A 21,944-nucleotide genomic window follows, 5' to 3' on the forward strand; every position below is an offset into this window, starting at 1 on the left:
CATGTTTCATTCTTTCAATTTACATTCCTCAACTCAAAAATCCAAACTAGAAAGACATGAGGCTAACAAGAAGATCAGCAAAAGCACCAATAATGAACTTGTGGGTGCTCTTTGGGTTGAGCGCAAGATAGCATAGAAGAAGCTCATGCAAGATGTTCCAATTCGACTTCACATCCATTAACTCAGGACGCGCTTCCACCATCTCTTGCATCGACCTTCGGAAATCTACATAAGGATCCGGCGAGTACGTTGGCACCGCCACGCTACCGTTAAACAACACTTTCTTTTCCTTCTTCTTATTCTCATTCTTCTTCTCACCATCTTCTCTCAACGATGATGAGGGTGGTAAGTGTTGAGTGTCCGTGTATTCAATGAGTGAGTTGGAACGGCCAGGGGAGGCGAAGAAGAAGCGTTGAGAGGCAAAGGCGGTGGCGAAATCCGCTGGTTCGGGTTCGGATTCTGGTTCGGGTTCAAAGGTGGTGGTGGTAGCTGAAGAGAAGAAAGAGGAAGAGAAAGAGTGGTAAGAGGTTAAGGTAGGGTCATAGAGAGAGTTGAAGTTCTTGATCATAATTGAAGGCGTTGGAAACTTAGTGTTGCGATGAATATTGTGATGGGATGAGGAAGTGGCAATTCCAATAGGGCTCATAGGAGGAGATTCTGATTCTGGAGGAGTGGAATTTGAGCAACACAAGTTGAGGTTGAGGTGCTTCAGATTTCTTGTGTTTGGCATATTAATCTGTTTGCAAAATGAAAATGCAAAGAGTGGAGGAAAATGAAGATGCCGAGAATTAAGCTCTTTGCTTTATGATTATGTACATATTATATAGGAGTAGGTGTGTGTGAGGTACCAAGATAGAAGAGAAAATATGGTAAAAGAAGAAACTATATAGTACATTGTTTGTATTGCATGTGTTGGAACTGTCGACAATTTCTTCACTTTTTGTCTAAGGAGCGTAGTTACACGCTCCAAGAATCTTTTGTCATCTGTAAACATGGGTACGTAATTGGGAACTACACCTACACCAACTGAACCACATGTTGCATGTATTTGTGACGCATTTTTTCATCAAAAAAGTATATCATATTGAACTTGAAGTTCTTTATTTGTTATTTTGTTTTTGGTCACATGAGCGCGTAAAGGACTAGTATAGCCAAACGCCTAAGCCATTTGGGTTTTTCAGTATACCTTAGTTTGAGGTGAAAGCAAGGTGCACATGGGGAAGGACAAAGAGGTATCAGACAAAAGCAAAGCACAAACCAATAATAAGCCATCGAGTGGTATTGTTTATCCCGATTTACAAACAGAATAGTAAATAGCCATGCGAAGATAAAATCAGTAAAAGAAAGAAGGATTCCAAATAGTATAAGACAATATTATAATGGACTGGAACCCTCATGGTTGGTCCATTTCATGCACAGATCTAATATAAAATCAACACACAGGAAAGTGATGTATCAGACGGCTATCATTTCATTATTCATGCAAGATACCACAATGAAGACTCGTCTCATTTCGGTCCCACTTCTCATCCTGATTCTTAGTCCTGCATATATAAATTTAATCACTTAGTTACATTCCTAATAACGTAGCTGAAATCATAAGCAAGTTTGATTTAACCTGCTGGATTGAAGACGGTTTGAGCTAATAAAATCCCAATTTTGGATGGTCATTTTCAACTTTTCAACATACAACAAAAAAGTACAGAGATACATGGTAAAAAATAAAGATATAGAGTTACGTATCAGAATTTATCATCCTTTATTTTCAGTTACTTTTATTTGGGAATGTTCTGCACGAATGCTATTTTTATATATAAATAAATATTTTACAGAAATTTACTATTTATAAGAAAAGAACTCGACATTTTTTTTAGGTATTCTATATAAATTTCAGCAATTGAAATATAATTTTACTTTCAGAATTATTAAAAATATATAACTTCATCTATAAACTTATTCAACTTTTTAAAAGGATTCAAGTTTAATAAATTTACTCATTATTAAACAATATATAATCATTTACAAATATCTATGAAAAAGAAAACTTTTAAATATACTTTTTATTTTTATGTTTTTGTGAAATTTTAATTTTGATCTTTAAGTATGTCATATATTAATTTTTTTGTTGTCCTACGTGAATAAGAAAGATAAAAAAGATACTAACTTTAGAAAAACTTAAAACTAAATAAAAAATTTAAAAAAATTTAAATCTTATAAAAATATAAAACTGAAAATATTTTTTTAAAAAATGGAACGCTGCATGCATGGTTGCAAATTAGTTAATTATCATTTGATTTGTCATGTTCCTATGACAATCATAGTGCTAAGCCAGCTCTGCAATATACGTATCAGATAACACTGGTCCCTACCTTAATACTCCATTATTATTCATGTACGTGCACTGTTCACTGAACTGGAAGCAGCAGAGCTGCAGAACCCACTGAAGAAAACAATGTTTACTGCTTAATAACGAGGAAAAGAAAATGCCAAGAAGCTAACTTCTAACACTAATGTCTTGTTCCTTTGGAGCATCTATGATCAGTCAACAATTCAAGGAAGATATATAAAAAATAGCCCAACAAAACGCTCTTCAGCTTGGCATATTGGCTTCTAACAGACAATAGACCAACAAAACGCTCTCCCATGTACGTATAACAAAATAAATATGTAACAAAATGTATATATACACATGAAAAAATAATTCTGAATTGAGAAAAAATGCATAATTTTGATCCCCAAATTTCTCTCACCCCCCGAGGTTTTAGCCTTTAAGTGTAGAGTCCATGGTGTGGTGTGGAAGCTATAAGGATGGCCCAACTAACCTTACAACTATGACGGGTTTCCCAGAATCACATGGTGGGGGGTATATTTTGCTTAGAATTCAGTCAATAGACGAAATATTTTGCTTCAGTTTCAGTGTTTGATTGGAACAAGATCAATCTTCCGGAAATCATTTTCTTCTTATAGAAATTATTGGTGCAATGGTGTTTTCAAGAAATTGGGAATATGAAAAAAGATAAATTCAAATCTTCCCTTAAGGAGTGTTATAACATCAAGCTGATCGGTCGATAAACGGCATATATTTGAATTTGAATACTTAGTTTACTGCACATATGTCCAACAAATCATGAGTTTCCCATGCTTTTCAATACATTGCATTAAAAAAATTATTTTTCTTTTCATATTTCATTTATTTAACTTCGCAATGGCTCCCTTCCACATGCATCGCCAACAGCCAGAACGAGTTGTATGTCCTCATGAGCGTACTTCAATGTCTAACAACAACGTAATTAAGCACGTGCGATGCCATTCCCTCACCAAAGGTTACCCCATTGCTTGCTAGTTTCTTATGTGTGGGTTCTGAGCAGAGTTTACTTAGGCCATATGGTATGAGAATTGATAAACAATGTCATCATATTTTACATTATTAATATGTTTTTAACACATTCTTTATTTTTAGATCAACTCATCACTTAAATCATCCTAATTAAAGAATGAATCAAGTATTTAGTGTGACATGTATCAAATTTCATAAATAATAAAAACTAATGTATTAAAAATTACAATAAAAAACAAATAATATTACTATTATAATAAATTATACTTAATTAAGTGTTTCGTTCCCAAAAAGTTATATAATTTAAACTTAATCTTTATAAAATGTTTTACAAAAGACTAATTAAGTTCAAATTATGCGATTTATGTAAGTAAGAAATATTATCTCTTACCATTAGACCTGTGTATGTGTTTAGGTGTAGGAGAGACAAGGGTCTTCGGCAGTCTTAGTCAGATGGTAAGCATGCCGCAGGTGATGAAGTGCTAAGTGAATCGCAAATTAATGTGATAGCATCGATCAGATCATACATAGATATATACTAAGAATGAGCTGTAGCAAATAAAATTGCGAACTTAATTTGGTTAGACCACTTGCCAACTCAGTTCTGCACCAATCAGTGCTCTACTCTCCATACATATTATATTAATTGGAACGAAACCGACACTTTCCAACTGGTGAAGAAACATTAATTAGTTTTGTAACCATGATTTGCATAGCTTCAACAACTCAACATCCAACATGCATGTACTTGCTCCGTGCTATAACTATCGTATCATTGGCTTTAGAAACAAATTATTAATCATCACTGGGATTTGGAAAAATAATTCAAGATGCTGGAAGATATCATCATTTCTGCCGAACGACATTATGAAAGACCCAGGGTGTCTCTGCATGGATTAAGTCATTATGACTTTGTTTAATATGGTTTTTCTAATTAAAAATTGTATTTCTCTTTTTAAATTAGTTTGATTTCAATTGAATTTCTATGTTTATATGGTGTCCCACCTAGACCATACTCAACGTGGGTCTGTCAGTGTCATATCCTGTGAAGTGCATTGGATAGCAATAGCTTGCTATATGTGGGTTCATCATCTGTCTCTCACTGACATGCATTAAAGCCTTTAGGACATAAGATATGCACTTTTTGTTTTTTGTTTTGGTTTTGGTGAGCAGATGAATGAACTATTTAGCACTAAATGAATTAGTTTTAATAAATCCAATTACTTTGACTCAACTCAACTAGTTCATCAAATAAAAAAAGTATTTTTTATTAAATTAAATAAATAATCATGATTGGGAAATCAGTTAAGATAATATGTATTACAAGGGACAGAGATCGAGAGTTACATGACTACGCTTAAAATTCAGAAAGAAAACTTTATTACAGATAATAATCATACTCAAAATAATAAAACATCCATTTCGATATTTAAATATCGATAATATATGTTAAGAAAAGTAAATACAATCGTATGTATCCTTTTTTTATTTTATTTTTCTAACATTTAAAGGAATTTTTTATTCTTTGTCTTTTTATATATAAAAATTAAAGATAGCGTTGATTTATTATCTTTCACCTAATTCTTAAATATTTTACATGATTAGCCTAAATAATAATATAATAATAAAAAAAATCAACTTGCCAACGAATATTTAATGAACATTAATTAAAAATATTGAATACATCATATTAGACATCTTAAACACGTGCAAGTATTTAATAACTTTTATATTTCCAAAGCAATAGATATAATTTTTAATAAAGAAAATTATTTTTATGGTGTTAGACTAAGAAGAAATTAAAGAAAATCGATGGAGTATAGTGTCACTGTGAATGTGGGTCTGAATTAGCTAGGCTTTGGACTCTGGATTTTGGAAAGAAAAATATTATTTGAACCCCCGAATGTACCCTTAACAATATATTTTTGCATTTGACAATGTATTTTTAATATACATGTATACAAAAAATTATAGAAGATGAATAAAACATAAAAATATTATACATAATTTTTTATGTATTAAATTCAGTGTGAATCTTTTTAATGATTCGAATTAAATTTATGAAGTGAACAAATGACTTTTTGTCAAGAATTTTCTTTTTTTGGGTCTAAATTGGGTCTCGCTTTAACATGGCCATGGGCTTATACGTCCATCACTTCTAGGAATGGAAATAGCCAGGTCCAATCCACCTCTAAACCATACTTTAAGGGCATGTTTACTTAATTATTTTTTAATGGTATAAATGTAAACCAATCATATTATATATAAATTTAATATTTAAAACAAGTTTATTTAACTGACAAAAATAGTTTTTAACCCTTAACCCACAAAAGGAAACGTTATACACTGGGAAAAAAGAGAGCATAATTAACATAAAAAACCTTGGAAGAACAAAGAGGGAAAAAAAATGGTGGGACTAAGACTAGTGTATTCCTACAGGTCAAACAGACTTGATTTATTTGTTTAAACTACGGTATGTGTGGTATCGCCATGGATGCTCCCCACCCACCAACTGGGAACTGGCAACTTTTCACGTATCACTCCCTTCTCCTGCAGGAAACCATAAACTTATTGCCAAGTTAAGATGTATTTATATATAACAAATACAACACTTTGTTTTGGTCGAAATCAAAAGAGACTTGAAAAAAAAAAAGAGATGAAAACAATTGATCTAGGTAAAATTGAAAAATAGTGTAAGTACCTGTTTTGATTAAGAGTGGCAGCAGCAGCCATCGATTCAGCGACCCCACAAGGGGTGGTTCTCATGTCTAATTTATTCCTAAGCTCTGCACCGATCACTCCCTCTGCATCTTCTCGTGTTACCACCTTGTCCATTGGCAACTTCTCCCTCGCATCCTGCATTCACACCCACACACATATGCATGCATATGAATGTAATTCTCTATATGGATGTTATAGAATATTATAGTTTTTTTAATTTTTAAATGTACAATTTTTCAAAGGTTAAAACTAATATGTATTGTTAAAATGATTTTTTAATTAATTTATATGAGTTAGATTCTCTATTTCTAATAACATGAATGTGTAATTTGTGAGGGTGACAAGTTACCACTAAAACATCAGACAATGTTGTCTTGTGAGCGAGATCGCGAGTGTTCCGAGTGGCAGCTGACTGAGCCGTGGCGCCCAAGCCAGCCGGCTCAGTCTCGTTCTTTCCGGTGGCTCTCATTTCAGCGGCTTGTATCGCAGCGGCGTCGCTTTGATCCACCGCCTTATCACCGGCTCCGCTGCACGCGGACGCTTCAAGTGCCTCGCCAATGGTTATGGCATCTGGCTGCAGAGCCATTCCAGGGGAATTCATGGGAACTTGGGGTTCAACGAACTGTCCCACAACTTGTGTTCCCACGGACTCCGTGATGACACGGTTGCCACCCACTTTGGTTTCGGAGATGCTGACGCCTTGGTCTCTGGCAACGTCGGAGATGTCTCGGCGGCCAACGAGGCCGGCGCTGGTGTTGACGGTGGCGGCAGATTGCATGACGGCGGCAGGGCCTCCCTTTTGGGTTTGTCCGAACGCTTGGTTCTCCGTGGCCTGCATAAGAGCTGCGTCTCTGGGTGCGATGGGTTTGGACGCGAGTTCACCGGAGACGTTGAAAACGTCGCCGTATTTGATGGGGTCTTGAGGTCTCTGGGGCTGTTGCTGGCTCATGATTTTGGTTTAATTAGTTCAAATTTGGGTCCTTATAAGTTGGAATATATATAACTGTGGTGTGAGATTAAGATGATATATAGTCACAGTAGGGGAATTGAAGAGAAGAAATGACTATACACTTGTCAGCGTGAAACGATGATTCAGTGTATTTGAGTTACAGGTGGCGTTGGAGGAGCATGAAGCATGACACATGGTAATCCAGTGTGGTTTCAAGAATAGAGCTACGCAACTCATATACATTGCACCTCCTTTGCTTCTCTGCACCTCCACCGAGTGCTGTCAACAGTGTATAACCAAAGCGGGTCACCCTTCCCTCTGTTGCACCATCTGAACAGGTCCCAATATGTTCTAAATCACCAGTTTTATTCTTATTATTATCTTAAAAACATATATAAAAGTACTTTAAAATTATCTCTTTTTAATTATATAAAAACAACAAGTGTTAAAGGTAAAATGTGTAATTTTTAAAATGAAAAAAATACCTATTAAATGTAAACCATATGTAGGGACTGAATTTTTTTCTGTAGTTCAACATGCTCTCAACCACACAAGTAATAAATATACATATAATATATAATTAATCGAATGTCCAATATTTAAATACGAATAGTTCTATAGGGAAAGATATCAGGGAAATGGAGACATGAATGAATTTGCACTTAAAGGGCTAAAGCTTCACTAGAATGAACAATAGGCTCGTTAAGCCTTTTATACATTGTTGGTGACACTGGGTACTAGTTCAGTTCAAAATAGCAACAATTTACCAAAAAAGAAAAATAGGAATAGGAATTGAAAAAACATAACTGATTAACGGGGGGAATAAATATCAAATGGATTTGACGTTACAGCATTTTGGGAGATTTTCTCCTGTGTTTTATTATAATTACGTATTATGCATAATGGAATATTGTGCAAAAGAAGAAAAGGGGGAAACGTAACTTGATCACCTTGAGTTTCCATTTACTCCATAAAAATTGAAGCCAGAAGTGTTCAATATAAATTTGAAGGATAGGTGGGGCTCGCCCACAACTTTTACAATGTGCTCTCACATGGAAGCCTATTATCCTATGCGCCTAGAAAACCATATCATCGCAATTTTTGTGGCACATAATTGAGGTTCGATTCTATGTGCTAAAAAGAATAGTATATGAAAAAAAAGGGGGGGTCATGTCAATAATAAATATTCTTAAAGGTATGTTTTTGGAAGTAAATTTTATTTTTTTAAAATAATATAGGATTAATTTGTTATTCTGAAAGTAACACATTTGAAGTATTTACTAAAAATGTTCTTCCAAATCTCAGCGTTCAATTAAGATAATAGGTAACAATATTACAAAGGTGTAAAGTTTTCAAAGCAAAAAATTATGTTATAAATATTTACTTTAGTTATATGTATCATTTCATTCATTTTAGTTATACAATAGTTGATGGCAATTAAAATGAATTATGACCTCTATGCGGATAATAATAATAATAATAATAATATGCGGGTCATAGTCCAAAGTTAATATTTCAAGAGTATTTTGTCCGATCATCACCCTCAATTAAAAGGGCTAATTTCGAGTTCATATTTCTTACTACTCAAAAGTACAAATGCTGCATTTTATGTTACAGTTTATTTAGGGATTAAACTAGAAGTCTCATCAAACGATTGCCTCTACTCTTTAACTTGAATTCGATGCAGTAAGATATATATATATTCAACTTGTTTGTCCATATAAGATTATTCCGTTATAAGGTAATTATTATTATTTTTTACTTCTCATACAGAGTATTTTGATAAGTGTGCGAACTAATTTTAAAAAATAATATAAGAGAAAATAATATAAGAGAAAATAATATGCACCACTACAATTCTTTATTTTTCATATCACTTAGGTGCTAAAAAAAGAAGGTAATATTATTATTTTTTCTTAATTTGTATCTATGATATATTCACGTTACAGCACTGGTCTTATTCCTTACTTTCTCTTTTTCTTTTTCCATATCTTTATGCAAATTGCAAAAATTGTTATGAGAAAAGTATTTGTGTGAACTGAACTATGCTAAAGAAAAAAGAAAATAGTTAGATGTTTAAATTTAGTAGAGAAAAAATAAAAAAAAAATTAAATAATTTTTTTAATAAAGGATATTATATAAGAAACATTAACATTATTTTAGGATCTAAAAATTAAAATAACTACTGTATTTTTACACATTATTTAGAGCATGTATATTAGGATCATATATACTTTCTAACATATTATCTGTATTACATTCTTAATTATTAATTAAAAATTATTCAAATACAATAAAATTATTAAATTAAAAAAAATGATAATCACACAATTTTAATTAATAATCAAGTATAAAAAAAGTTTTTTATTAGCATTTTTTTATTCTTTTATTTATTCCTTATCTCTCTTTTTATTCTATCCCTTTTTCTTTTCCTGTCACATCATTAATCACATATATTATTCATTTTTTTTCTTTTTCCATTTTTGGTACTCTCTGCTCACCACTCATTTTACACTAATTTAATAAAACAAAATTATTAAGTGACGTGCAACAACCTCGTGCTAAGTACCACTCATTTTAAAATTTTGTGTATATTATATATATTTGAAACACATATCATATAAATGATAAACCAATAATTGCATCCTCTAATTAAACCCAAAATTAAGCTGAGTATAAATAAAAGAACAAAGAAAACAAGTTTAAAATTAACCCACAAGCCACAGGCAAATAAAGAAGCCACGTGGCATGGAATAATTGTTTTATTAGAGAAAAATTAAGATGAAAAGAGGCCCACATACATGATAATGCGATATATGGTTATATACAAATACTACTTTGCAAAGTACACGCCTCTCATATATTCCATGCTAAGAGAATCAGTTCCCTCTGCTCTTAGGCACCGTCACCACCAGCTTCCCGCCGATGCACACGGCGGTCACCATCTCCGGCTGAGTCCACGCCGGAAGCCTGAACCGCCACAGGTCAAGGCGATGCTGCTGCTTCCCCGCCACTGTGACATCACCGCCGTCCATTCTCTTGATCACGATTTTGGTTATCCCTGGGAGAATCTCGATCACGTGCGCACGCACACCACCGGCGTTTGCGTTCAACATGTTGAACGACGCCACGAACCGAAAAAACTGCGCCGTTTCCTCGATCAAGACGTCGGCGTCTGAGGAGAAAGGGAGTTCCAGCATTTTGGCGAACACGTGGGGCAGTTTGTAAAGCTTCTTGGAGTTTGAGCATGGGGTCGACGAAACGACGCCGTGTTGGGAACGTTTCTTTATGAAGAGGTTGACCTTTTTGGAAAACATGGCCTTGCGCGCACCTTAACTAACTCCTATATTGACCCTTTTTCAAGTCGAAGTTAAGTGCTCGTTTGGATGACCAATTAGAAGATGGGTGTGATTTTGTCATTGATGGAAATATGTTTTATAAAGTCCATGGGGTATATATAGGGGACCTAAGTAAATTTGGTTGGACGAAACTACCCTCGAAGAAGATGCTCAATGATCAAGGGCATTGTATTTGTATATTGAATTGACTACTTTTGCTTTCTTTGTCCGCAGGAATCCTGAAAAGGTTTTAGGCCAAACGAAAGGAATAGAATCCGTTCAGAAATTGAAATCGAAATGATATGAAGCATTCGTAATCGTTTTGTTTATCATCATGTCTATTATTATATTGTTTGATTAAGTGGTTTGTACAAATTCACGAATCTGTGTCCACGCAGCTTGCAAATTAGGATACTTTTATTATTATTATTATTATTATTATTCTTTGGCACAAGATAGAAAGATACCCATCGAAATCGAATAGTCAGACTCCACTTTCAGTGTGGGGATCTTAACCATTCAAACCAATACCCGAGCCCAACCATACTTTTAGATGATATTCATATTGAATTTCTGCATTTGGCAAATTTTTTATGCTGTTTAGTTTGAGTTTAGGACTGAGCAGTGCGGTACACGATATGACCGAACATCAGAAGCTCAAGTTTTATTAGAGCATAAATAGCAGGTTTGCTTAATCCTTTTTCCCCTGAAAAGTAATGTTTGCCTGAATAACCAGTGCCAAATCGTCGAGAGTCGGTTGCTTATATGGGCAACATTTTTGTCAAATGTGAGCATAAAATAAGCAACAGTTGCAGCATTAAAGATTATTTTAATATAATGAAAAAGAAGAACCTATATGCTTCAATGTCATGTACCGTTGAGATAAATAGTTATTTCAACTTAATCTGCAATTTTAAGTTTGAATATATATAAAAACAAATATGTTAAATATTTAGAAGAAGAAATAAAATAATATTTAAAATTTATTATGAGTAATTGAAATAAGTTCCTTCACCACATAGTTTTAATTTAATCGAGAAAATTTTTATACATTTTTTTGCCATTAATTTTTTATACTTGGGTAACTTATTTACTTTCTTTGGTCAAGCCTTGTTTACTTTGTCAAAGACACGCATAGGACGAAGGAGCTATTTTTTTAGTTTGAGAGCTGAAATTTTGTACATACTGGGCCAAAGGCCCAAGGATATGTTGGGCCAGCCAATTATATTTAAACAAATTTTGCAATGCTACGCGAACCTATATTCTTTTGGGCCTTCATTATTATAACCAGAGTTTTTTGGTCAACAATCATAACTAAAGTGATCTTACGCTATGTCCATTAATGGAATGGGAAAGATAATGGACTGTTTTTATGCTAACGATGGATATTAGATAATCAGAGGAATTTTGACCAAAACAACAAGCAAAGTAATTGACCAAAACCATACATATAACCAAAGTCTGACAAAAAGAAAAGATAACCAAAGTAAGTTCACTATTGGAACACTGTTGGAAAAGGTAAGTCATCCAGACCAAAAGCCGAAAAACACTGCAAAAAAAAAAAGGGTAAGTCATAGACAAAGAAAAATCCAAATGAAAAATCCTCTTTTTGCATTTGGTTTACAGAACCTTCTGATTCTTATGAATGCGACGTAGCTTGTAATTTTTTCAGTTCCATTAATAAATATATAAAAGCTTAATATATTTACTTTCCCTTGTAATTTGCCCAAAATCATATATGTTACTAGTTTTTGTTGCTCTGTTATGATATATATAGACTATAGTACATGTTTAAATTCAACAAAAAATGTATGTAGGTTGTATAACAGTTTTTTGGAAAAATATAAGCATATATGCATATTTTAAGAACACTAAAAAAAGAGAGAGAGATACTTGTTATATTAAAAACACACAAGTCTTCAATATTTATATTTTAACGATTTAAAATTTTTAATAAACTATAATTAATACTTTTGTACTCCTTGGTTATAGAAACGTTGTAAAAATATTATTATTTATTTGTTTTATTGTTACTGCTGTGAACATGTTAGCAAATATATACTTTAAAAGTTTTATATTATTGCCTTGATTCTAAGATGAAACATATGATATCCCCTTGGTCAGATAAATATTATATATTGAAAAATATTGCTATGCATGCAATAATCTTCATGATATAAACCGAAAATCAACAATAAACTTTATAGTTTAGCATATCACTATATCTATTTTTTAATTTATCATTTTTGGATTTATTTAATTGTTATTTTAAAATTGTAAGATGGCATTAATTATTATTTTAATAATTCTTTTTTCAAAGAAAGAAAACAATATATAAAATGTTAAATAACAAATAAGAGACAAAATTATGTAATGAAATTATAAATAATTTCAATATAAACAAATGATAACTATTTTTATTCATTATTCCTTCCATTTTTTGTTATTTAAGGTTATATACAAAAAGATCAAGAAATTTTTAAATGATATATAATTTCCTTTTACGAGTCTTAATTAAGAAAACTTTTAATAAAAATTTATCCAATACATTTCACAAATTTATTATTTAAAGGTTAAAAAAGGAAGATGATAAAAAGATACATTTACAGTAGTCGGTTAAAATTATTGTTTACCTATTAAATTGGGGCAGAGTTAGAAAAAATTAATTAATTTAAATTTTTAAACAACCAAAAAACTAAAACAGAAATAATATTTGAAAATGATAAAATAAAAGGAATAAATGAAATATAATATTAAATGTCAGGAAAAGTAGGAATGAAAAAAAATACAAAGATGTAATAGCTACATCCTTTTTTATTTGTCTATTTTTGAAAGAAGATTATGTTTCTAACGATATATCTATTTAAAATTTTAATATAATATTAATTATTATATTTAATTTTATCTTTATAGTTATATCTGTAAAAATTTTATACATTTAATTTCAATTAGATATAAAAATATTAAATAAATAGATAAATAATTGATAGTAAGAATTTTATTATATTATTTTATATATCTTTTAGATAATTTTTTTTATTTAATAAATAAATTATTAATTATATATGTATAATTTGGAAATAGAATATTTGTATTATCTTAAATAATTTAAAAATAGGAAATTTATTATGTTTGTAAATGTTACAGTTTTGCATTGCATCGGGATACCTTTCGGCGGGCACACAATAAAGCATAAGAATACTTTTTTGTTTTTTGGTGAGAGAGAGTGCTTTATTTAATTAATTAATCACCTTTTATAGTTCCACCATTACCAAGCAAAAGCAAAGAACCCCTCCACGTTTTTCTTAGCAATGCAACCGCCACGTGTAACGTCTTATCATGTAAGGGAGCCAAAAACCGACACCAGTACGTACTAAACTTCAACTTCTTAAGTACATTCAATGTTCAACCCAACTAAGCATTCAGTATTATTCACCAACCATTCCTACTCTTACATCTATTATTTTATTATTATATTAATTAATTAACATTGGTGTAAGAGTAGATATATATGACACTGTTGTGTTGACGTTCATTTCAGATCCGCTTCCCATATTAAGATTTTTCATTCTCCATGCCATTTTCATTGCTTCAATAATAAATCCCAGAAATATAAAAATAATAAATATAAATTAACCACCAACGAAAAAAACCAGTGTAGCTTGGAGGAAGAGCTGCAGCACTACCATACCCTTTTAGTGCTCTCTCTGCAATTTTCCTCTTTTTCCATCAACGGGTAATTTTCTTGTTCTCCCTTTCTCCAGAAAATGTGGATTTGATGCCCAAAGATGCATTTTTTTTTTGTTGTGGCAGTGCTTTATTAATTTCTGTGTTTTTTTGCCTTTTTTTCTTCAGTGTTGAGAAAGTTTCTGTGGTTGATTTGAATCAGTGAGATTGTTACCTGGGTGTTGTAGTGGTGGGCGAAATTTTCGGGTACATGTTCAGTTTGGATCTAGTGGTTCGGAGATTACTATCTAGGACGGCAAAGTTTTTGTCTCTCTGCTTGTTGGTGATACCTCGTTCTGAGTTGTAGCAGTGGGATCTGGTAGATTGAACCTTTCAAATCTCAGTATCAGTTACTCTCTCTTTGATTGTGGCCATGGAAACCCTTTTTGTTGTCGAGGAGCATAAGAATCAATACTACAGCAGGTCCAAGCCACAAGGGCATGCTCGATTTGTGTCTTCACCTTCAAGGGACTTTAGGGGTATCAACTGCAGGACCTTTGAGTCTGGAAGGGCAGGTATATTGCCAACTCCATTGAAATCTCATGGTTCCCCTAAAACACCATCTAACTCTGATAGCAAAATGCATGGGAAAGCTACTCCTAAGAGCACCCCAATTCCCATCAACGGTAAAGGTTGTAGAAAAGAAACAACTTTCACTGAAGATGTCCCTGGTGGAAGCCTTTTGCTTTCTGAGTTATGGGCTGGACCTACCTACTCTAATTCACCACCTCCTAGTTCCTTGCCAATTCCCAAGTTTTCGGTCCGACCAAAGAGGACTGTGTCCCTTAATCTTCCTGGTTCCTCCCCTGAGATTGAAATGCGCCAAATGGCCAAGTCTGCACCCTCTTCCCCTGGCAGGGAGCATTTGCCTTTTACAAGGGATCTATTTGTTAATGCGGATTCTGCTACTAAGACCCTGCGTCGCATTCTTAATCTTAACATCAATGATGACTGATATACAAGGCGCGTTGGCTCCTGTAAAGATGTCTTTTTAATGAAAGTGGGTTAGTGTTAGTTAGTTGTACATAGAGACCAAATAAAGTTTGTAGTCCGAGTTGGTTTGAGTTTGTGTAGCTTTCAGTAGTGGTGGTGCCCCTTGAAAATCTTGGCTGTGGTGGGTCAGCAATCTCCAGATTTTGGAATTTGGATCAAGCTCAGTGGTGGACAGGGTAACTGAGTGATACTAGAGGAATCTATCGAAAGCAGGCTTTGCTATAGATCATTGCAACTTGATGGAAGTTTCCATGAAAACGGTTGGGAAGTTGAATGGTGGTAATGGGTAGAAGTGGCATGGAATGGACTTGGGTTGATTGCGCTTTAATCTATTGGACCTGAAGAAAGTTACATTCAAGTTGAATCCTGAATATATTATTATATGTAGTTCTCAGAATCATCACCTCATAGAATGTTTAACCTTACCTTGTTCTGACGTAGGATTTAGGAGTATTGCTTTACATATTATGTATATACGGTAAAATGCTCCCCCACCCTCCCTCTCACCTCTCTCTAGTTTCTTCTCACTACAATCTTTAATCGTTCTAACTTCTATCCTGATTTTACTTTCCTTCACGACATGATTTTACAGTGTGCATCACAGTCTTTTCAGTCTGATTCTAGATGATTTGCTGTTCTTTAGTTACTACATTCCTTACTGGAATTTGTTCTCTCATAGTCATCTTTGTTTCTCTCTGTCAGTTTTTTATTTAGCTACCCTAAGTGAGGGTGTAGTTTACCCCTTCAAAATCTTTTCTGTATTTTTTTCAAAGAAAAGTATGAAGGGATTTGTAGTAGTCTTTTGTAGCATCTGCTTCAGTTTTTTAGGATTAATCCATGTCACTCCACCTACTAGTCAACCCCTGATATGTTTCATTTCTGATGCCAAGTAATGCTTATTTCCTTAGTCTCCTAGACCTAGTCATCTCCTGGCTTATCCTCCATTTCCATGGAGAGTGTTGACCATGCTATGCCAAATTTTAAGGTATTATCTTGCTTGATGATTATTTAACTGCTTCTGCTAGATTCTTTTAATGCCATTACATTGCAGTTACTAAGAGTTGTTTCATGTTTGAATCAGGGTGGCAAAACTTTACGAAGGTTGTTTCAGTCGTGACTTGTGAGATGTGGTCATTTGCAAGTCAGTTTCTCTCTGTAGATTGTAACGTCTCTTGTGGCTCGTAAATTTGTCTGTATTTCTTTCTTTCTGCCTCAGTAACTTGTGTAACTTGTTTGATCTGCTGAAATAAAATGTTAGTGACTTTTATGTGTTCACCATTTTGTATCAAAATTAAATACTTATGCTCTTTATTGATTATATAGCATTACTTTGAAAGCTATGGCATGGTTATCATCTTTTTAATGAATTTTTGTATTGTAGCTAATATCGTTGGTGGTCCTAATATTGTTGGAACTTAGACTAAAATGGCAATGATTCTCAGGCATTGAAGATTGGGGATCAGGGATCATGTTTAAACAATTCTAATCCAGCATGATCTATTTTCCTGCAATGGCAACTACATGTTTGGTTCCTTCGTAGAAACCAATTTCATGAGGGAATGTGGAATCGTAAGTTTTAGTGTTCACATAACATTACTGAAAAATCAAAATGGTCTTATATGGGTACTTAAGGTTGTCCGGTTCAGTCCATATGAGACGAGCTTAACAATTCCTCTTTTCAATTTTCTTTGGGTTGGTCAAAGTTTGTTTGTTGGGTGACCTAATTCTAAAAGGTTACTGAATTCTAACCCATCTTTATTTGTTGCCGCAATTCTTACAGCACTTGGTGGATATGGTTGCAACTTCCATGAGTTAATAGTGATATTATCAATGTTTCTTACTCGCCCTTCACTCTTTATTTGTCTAGTATATCAATGGAGTTCCATTTGACATACAGTGTCTTTTTGTTTTCGTTACAACGAGTAGTGATATTTTCATTCTCTATAATTCACTCTTATTGTGCACTCGATTTCCCTCTTCTGATTATCAATTGGATTCTATTCAAAATGTTCTTGTCTTGTTTGTGTTTTCTTTTTTCATCATCTTACTGTTTAATCGTACCATACTTAGTCTCAGACATTCATATTATTTTTCTTTTTAAACAGTTCATATTGTCCACTCTTGATGGCACTGTTTGATAAACTGTTTCAATAGAAATATGTTTCATTACTTTTGGTTAATTTGAATGATAATTTCAAGACTTGACGTTGCTTTGTCAGATATTTGTTTTATTGGATATTAATATATACATTTGAAAAAAACAATGTATGGAAGTATTGATGGCAAGCATTTAAACTATTTGGTGCAATGACTGGTACTTGAACTTATCTTTAATTGATGTTCATTTCTCATCCGAAATAGTGAAAAACGCTGGCAGATGCCAAAGGAGTCGCCATCTTTTATGTTCCAGATGTTTGTTCTTTGCCACAATTAATTGAGCATCTCAGCATATTAGAGTGCTCACTTTTTGGTACTCTGGGTCCCAATTCCGTTGTGTTCTTCAGTTTTCACCTTGGTCGCTGCATTTTGTCTAAGCCAACGTTAATTTCCTCAAATTAATGATTCTCCCAGCACAGCACTCGTCAAGTTAAGGTTGCCGGTGATTTTCATGCTCACGAAGTCTTGCTTGTCATTTAATTGCTTTCATTTTCATATGCTTAAGTCGTAGATTATGGTTGGGGTACTTTTTCACTATTAATTTTGCGAAGGTTCTGTTTTATCTCACTTTGTCTACCTCCGCTGAAGGAATGGGTAAGATATTAAAGCTATAGATATTGGTCGAAGCTAATAGTCTAATCACTTAATGTAACCAAATTTATCATTTTATTAACGCCAAAACTACGCGTCTTTGGAATTTTTTTCTTTGCGGTGCATAATGTTGCTTTAGTGATGACCCCATTTATTTTAGACCTTTTTGGTGCCTATGCCTGATCGTGACACAAATAGTTTGGCGCTGTTAAATGAAATATGGTTAAGGTGATGGGGATGTGGGATAAGAACTTTGGTTATTTAAGTTTGGGAATTGCTTTTATCCCAAAGTTTGATATTTTGGGATTCTCCCTATTATACGTATCAAAGTTTCTAATCGAAGCCTAATTTTCAATTATTTGGATAATGAAGTTATAGGTAAGGAAAAGGACCTTTAACAAATGTATATTTCTCTGTCAATATCAGTTTTTTTTTGAACTATTTAATGGTTTGCTGGTTTTTTTTCTCAATCGAGGGGCGTGAACAGAATAATAATAATAGAATAGATGCAAGAGAGGAATCTTCTTGAGAAAAATAATTAATTGGTCCCCATATACAGTAATGTGCATCATCATCATCTACTCAGACAAGAAGGAAAAAAAAAGCACTATTTTCAGTCATATATCACCATCATCTGCTTCAGCCGAAAACAAAGGGAGAAAACCGGAAGCAATCTAAAACTACTCATTTCTTGAAATGAACTCTACATCATCCTTTCTTATCTCTATTTGCAAGGGAGAGGGAAAAAAAAATACAAAAACCTAAAACTTCAAAAGGGTGAAAAAGAATATGCTGGTCACAATAGGATATTATCTAGAAATCCTAAGCAAGAATGGAAAATTGTGACTAGCTTGGTTTATCTTATCCTCATCAAATACAAGACTTTGATGCCGGGGTGGAAGTGAAGCATGCAAGGGATTGAAGCCAAGAATGACCCTTAGTATCTGTCAAATTCTGCTTCATCTAGTACAATCTCTTGGTGGCGACATTCTTGACTGCAGAAAGCTTTCTCTCCTCTGCAAAACACAACCCAGTTCATGCCTGCTCCTTAAGTGACTCAAAACCAAAAATGAACTAGAGAAAATAACATTCATATTTGGGATCGTCCCTTGCTGATTAATCTATCACTGTAGCATTTAAAATGGACCTTACCTGTAAATAAAGATGTCCTTTGTCTCCTCAAGTCGGTTCTTGCAAGTGTAACAGAAGCTAAGGAAATTCAGCAAAGGACAGTGTGGATTATTAGGCAGAGAACAGTAATTTTCCACAATACAATTGTCAAATATATGGGTTGTTCTTGGATTAGGTCCATGTGATATCACACATGTGTACTCCTCAGAAAGCTCCATCTCACTCAAAGTGAGAACACCTGTTCCAATTGCTAATGGAGAATCTTTTATATAGTTTTGCGAGTCCTTGGTTTTGGCACCAAAATCAACAGCAAAACTTGTTTTAGACTCGAATGAAGGTGGTGGCAAGGGAGGGATTTTCACTCTGAGATTAGTTCCAAACAGAACATTTCCACTGCTTGGTTTAGCAGAATTCTGATGAATAGGCTCATCTTTAAGTGCACCCACAAGAGCAAGACCAATGCCTTTTGAGTCCATCTTCTCCCATGAGCTTCTCTTTTCTGAGTGCATTCTTGGGGAGATAATAGATTCAGTCTTGTTTTCATGTAACAAATGATGCCCAAATGGTGATAAGGCTCTGGTGTCAAGAATTGATGTGGGACTCCTCAAAGCCTCAGCTCCTGAAAGACACTTCACAGTAAAGTCTCTAAATTTTGGTGAGCCAAATATAGAAGGAACAGTTCTTGCAAAATTCTGATTTGGACATGGCAGGGAGCTGTGATCACCCATCAAGCTTGGCTTGGTTACAGCTCTTGATCTGTTCCTGAGCAGCATAAGTTCGGATTCCTGAATGAACAAACAACTAATTAGACTCAACACAAAACTTGGTACAGTAGTGATACAAGAACATACAAGGTGCATGCATGAGTAAGAAATCTACTCACACAAAATAGCTTAGACTTAAGAGTGATGATACAAAGAAAACCACTGTGATTGATGCAGGCTACAATTTTCAAAACCAAGCGAAGGAAAAAAAAAAAGTGGTTTTCACTTTAGGTTGAGGGTTCTAAGGAAAAAGAATCCTTGTGTTGTGGGGATGTTTGTGAAGAATTTGAGACAGAAAGCCGAAAAAAGGTGGTGATCTGAAACTGTCAGGGTAACTGAATTGGCTCCACTCCCTCATCTTGAAGAAGAAAAAGCATTGATTCCCATCATAATCACTCCAAGAAGGCTATGTTAGTGCTACACGTACTGCTTATTAGATTTGTTTTTCAGATTTAGTTCCTGAAACTTTAAGGAGAAAGAGAGAAAAGAAAGGGAAGCTTTCAACTTAGAAGAGAGAGATAGAGAGTAACATAGCTTTTAAAGGAAGAAAAAGCAAAAGATATGTTGTGTGCATGAAAATCAAACGTTAATACTTCGAAGTTTTGCTTTTCATTTTCGATTTTTTTTTAATATGATATTGTTTTTCTCCCTCTAAATCCCAACCGTCTCATTAATCGAACTGACTTTCTTAATTTTTTTCATTATTTAGTTTGTCTTTTTCTATCCTTTATTCACTGATGACTGATCCAATGTATTTTGTCCTGACTCTGATGTGCTTTCGAACAAAGAAACCGAAACAAAAGGAAATCATAACTATTGTATAAATAAGAACATGAAGAATAACTCATCTGTATTTTTAAAGTATGATAACTCATAATTAGTTATAAAACAAATTAGTTTTTTTATTTTTTTTATAAAATATACAGTTCTAATTTATAATAATGCAAAAAATACACCAATCTTACATGTCTACTTTTCTATTCATTTATTTACAAATATATTCTGAGATATATAATTATATATTATAATGCAAATTAATTATCATATATATATATAGAACTATACAATTTTTGGTTTGAGACTTAAAGTTACATTAAATTCAGTTATTTAAGTTAACTCTAACAATTTCATTTGAAAAGATAAATCTCTTTCGGTGTCTATTTTTTCATTTACAGATTTTAAACTTAAAATTTTGTTTAAAAATAAAGTAACTCTTTATTATTTAAAACTAATAATTACTAATAAATATGTATGTGCGTTGCATACACTTATTTTATTTTTATTAAATAAATTTATTTTAAAATAAAATATATATAATAAAAAATTATTATATTAAATATGTAAAATCTTAAAAAATTAATTAATTAATTTTAATATAAATTATAATATATATTATTAGTTATTTTAAAATATAATATAATAAATAAATTTCATATAGTAATAATTATAATACATTTTAAAAGATAAATAAATAAATATCAATATACTTAAAAAATTTCTATAAACCTTTAATTTTTTTTAAAAAATTAATGATAATATTAAAAAATATTTTATTTACTACTTAAAAAGTATATTTTTTATGATTATGAAAAATAAGTTAATTTATAAAAATATGATACATAATAAATTAATAATAACATAATACATGTTTTTAATATTTTTTTTAATTTTAGTTATTTATTAATAAATAAAAATAAATAAAATTAAAATGCTATACTTAAATGGAATATGTTAATAAAGTAAAGTATAAATAAAGAAAATATTTTATTACTGTTATAATTTTATTAAAAAAAATAATAATAATAATAATTTCAGTATAAATGCATAAAAAATTTATATTGTAATGTATGCAAATTAAAATATATTAATTTTTTAGTTGTTATATAAATTAATTTATTTAAAAAATATCATAATATTAAAACAGTAATGTAAAATTGAAATGTGTATAATTTAATATTTTTTAGAGTTAAAATATTTGATAGATTAAAAAAGATTTATGATAAAATTACAAAATTAATTTTAAATTGTATAAATTTTTTTATTTCTAAATTTAAAAATAGAATATATATTGTTTCATTATATTATAAAATTATTCGTTATTATAAAATTTTAAAATAAATAGTTATAATAATAATTTATTAAATATAATAAAAAAATTTAATGAGTTATAAATTTAAATAAAATATCCTATAATTTTTTACATGCATTTGTTTATAGTTATTAGCTTAAATTTATAT

General features: G+C 32.2%; 5 protein-coding genes across 8 annotated transcripts; 1 reads left to right on the forward strand and 4 right to left on the reverse strand.

Moving 5' to 3' along the window:
* Positions 1-46: 46 nt before the first annotated feature.
* Positions 47-730, reverse strand: LOC113871147 (transcription repressor OFP12-like). Its single transcript, XM_027507982.1, has one exon. It carries the CDS (start codon positions 728-730, stop codon positions 47-49), a length of 684 nt encoding a protein of 227 aa, XP_027363783.1.
* A 4,875-nt stretch (positions 731-5,605) lies between these two features.
* On the reverse strand, positions 5,606-7,254 carry LOC113871146 (late embryogenesis abundant protein D-34-like). 3 transcript variants are annotated; one of them, XM_027507980.1, is made up of 4 exons: positions 7,128-7,254; positions 6,408-7,038; positions 6,039-6,193; positions 5,720-5,904 (listed from the first exon to the last, which is right to left on the reverse strand). In XM_027507980.1, the coding sequence occupies exons 2-4, from the start codon at positions 7,005-7,007 to the stop codon at positions 5,868-5,870; spliced, it is 792 nt and encodes a 263-aa protein (XP_027363781.1). In that variant the 5' UTR covers positions 7,008-7,038; positions 7,128-7,254; the 3' UTR covers positions 5,720-5,867. The 3 variants fall into 3 exon arrangements, with proteins under 3 accessions (XP_027363782.1, XP_027363781.1, XP_027363780.1); XM_027507981.1 differs by having other exon boundaries at positions 5,606-5,887; positions 6,408-7,225; XM_027507979.1 differs by having other exon boundaries at positions 6,408-7,225.
* A 2,608-nt stretch (positions 7,255-9,862) lies between these two features.
* Positions 9,863-10,400, reverse strand: LOC113873614. Its single transcript, XM_027511816.1, has one exon. The coding sequence runs from the start codon at positions 10,322-10,324 to the stop codon at positions 9,887-9,889; it is 438 nt and encodes a 145-aa protein (XP_027367617.1). The 5' UTR covers positions 10,325-10,400; the 3' UTR covers positions 9,863-9,886.
* Positions 10,401-13,830: 3,430 nt separating this feature from the next.
* Positions 13,831-16,401, forward strand: LOC113872406. 2 transcript variants are annotated; one of them, XM_027509937.1, is made up of 3 exons: positions 13,831-14,081; positions 14,201-16,049; positions 16,146-16,401. In XM_027509937.1, exon 2 carries the CDS (start codon positions 14,445-14,447, stop codon positions 15,024-15,026), a length of 582 nt encoding a protein of 193 aa, XP_027365738.1. In that variant the 5' UTR covers positions 13,831-14,081; positions 14,201-14,444; the 3' UTR covers positions 15,027-16,049; positions 16,146-16,401. The 2 variants fall into 2 exon arrangements, with proteins under 2 accessions (XP_027365738.1, XP_027365739.1); XM_027509938.1 differs by having other exon boundaries at positions 14,235-16,049; positions 16,146-16,337.
* Positions 16,402-18,749: 2,348 nt separating this feature from the next.
* LOC113873866 (protein MARD1-like) lies at positions 18,750-19,898 on the reverse strand. The gene is made up of 4 exons (XM_027512213.1): positions 19,827-19,898; positions 19,260-19,728; positions 18,965-19,181; positions 18,750-18,828 (listed from the first exon to the last, which is right to left on the reverse strand). Exons 2-4 carry the CDS (start codon positions 19,714-19,716, stop codon positions 18,750-18,752), a joined length of 753 nt encoding a protein of 250 aa, XP_027368014.1. The 5' UTR covers positions 19,717-19,728; positions 19,827-19,898.
* Positions 19,899-21,944: the final 2,046 nt, after the last annotated feature.

Source organism: Abrus precatorius, unplaced genomic scaffold, assembly GCF_003935025.1.
Source record: "Abrus precatorius isolate BTA unplaced genomic scaffold, Abrus_2018 Scaffold7, whole genome shotgun sequence".
Lineage (NCBI taxonomy): Eukaryota > Viridiplantae > Streptophyta > Magnoliopsida > Fabales > Fabaceae > Abrus > Abrus precatorius.

Excerpts from the sequence above, each read along its gene's own strand:
- LOC113873866 (XM_027512213.1), bottom strand. The coding sequence starts at position 19,716 with ATGCTGCTCAGGAACAGATCAAGAGCTGTAACCAAGCCAAGCTTGATG. Across the intron at positions 19,182-19,259 it reads TTCATTCGAGTCTAAAACAA|GTGTTCTCACTTTGAGTGAG; the intron begins GTTTTGCTGTTG and ends CAATTGGAACAG. Across the intron at positions 18,829-18,964 it reads AAGGACATCTTTATTTACAG|AGGAGAGAAAGCTTTCTGCA; the intron begins GTAAGGTCCATT and ends TGTGTTTTGCAG.
- LOC113873614 (XM_027511816.1), bottom strand. The coding sequence starts at position 10,324 with ATGTTTTCCAAAAAGGTCAACCTCTTCATAAAGAAACGTTCCCAACAC.
- LOC113872406 (XM_027509937.1), top strand. The coding sequence starts at position 14,445 with ATGGAAACCCTTTTTGTTGTCGAGGAGCATAAGAATCAATACTACAGC.
- LOC113871147 (XM_027507982.1), bottom strand. The coding sequence starts at position 730 with ATGCCAAACACAAGAAATCTGAAGCACCTCAACCTCAACTTGTGTTGC.
- LOC113871146 (XM_027507980.1), bottom strand. The coding sequence starts at position 7,007 with ATGAGCCAGCAACAGCCCCAGAGACCTCAAGACCCCATCAAATACGGC. Across the intron at positions 6,194-6,407 it reads CATTGTCTGATGTTTTAGTG|GATGCGAGGGAGAAGTTGCC; the intron begins GTAACTTGTCAC and ends GTGTGAATGCAG. Across the intron at positions 5,905-6,038 it reads GCCACTCTTAATCAAAACAG|TTTATGGTTTCCTGCAGGAG; the intron begins GTACTTACACTA and ends CTTGGCAATAAG.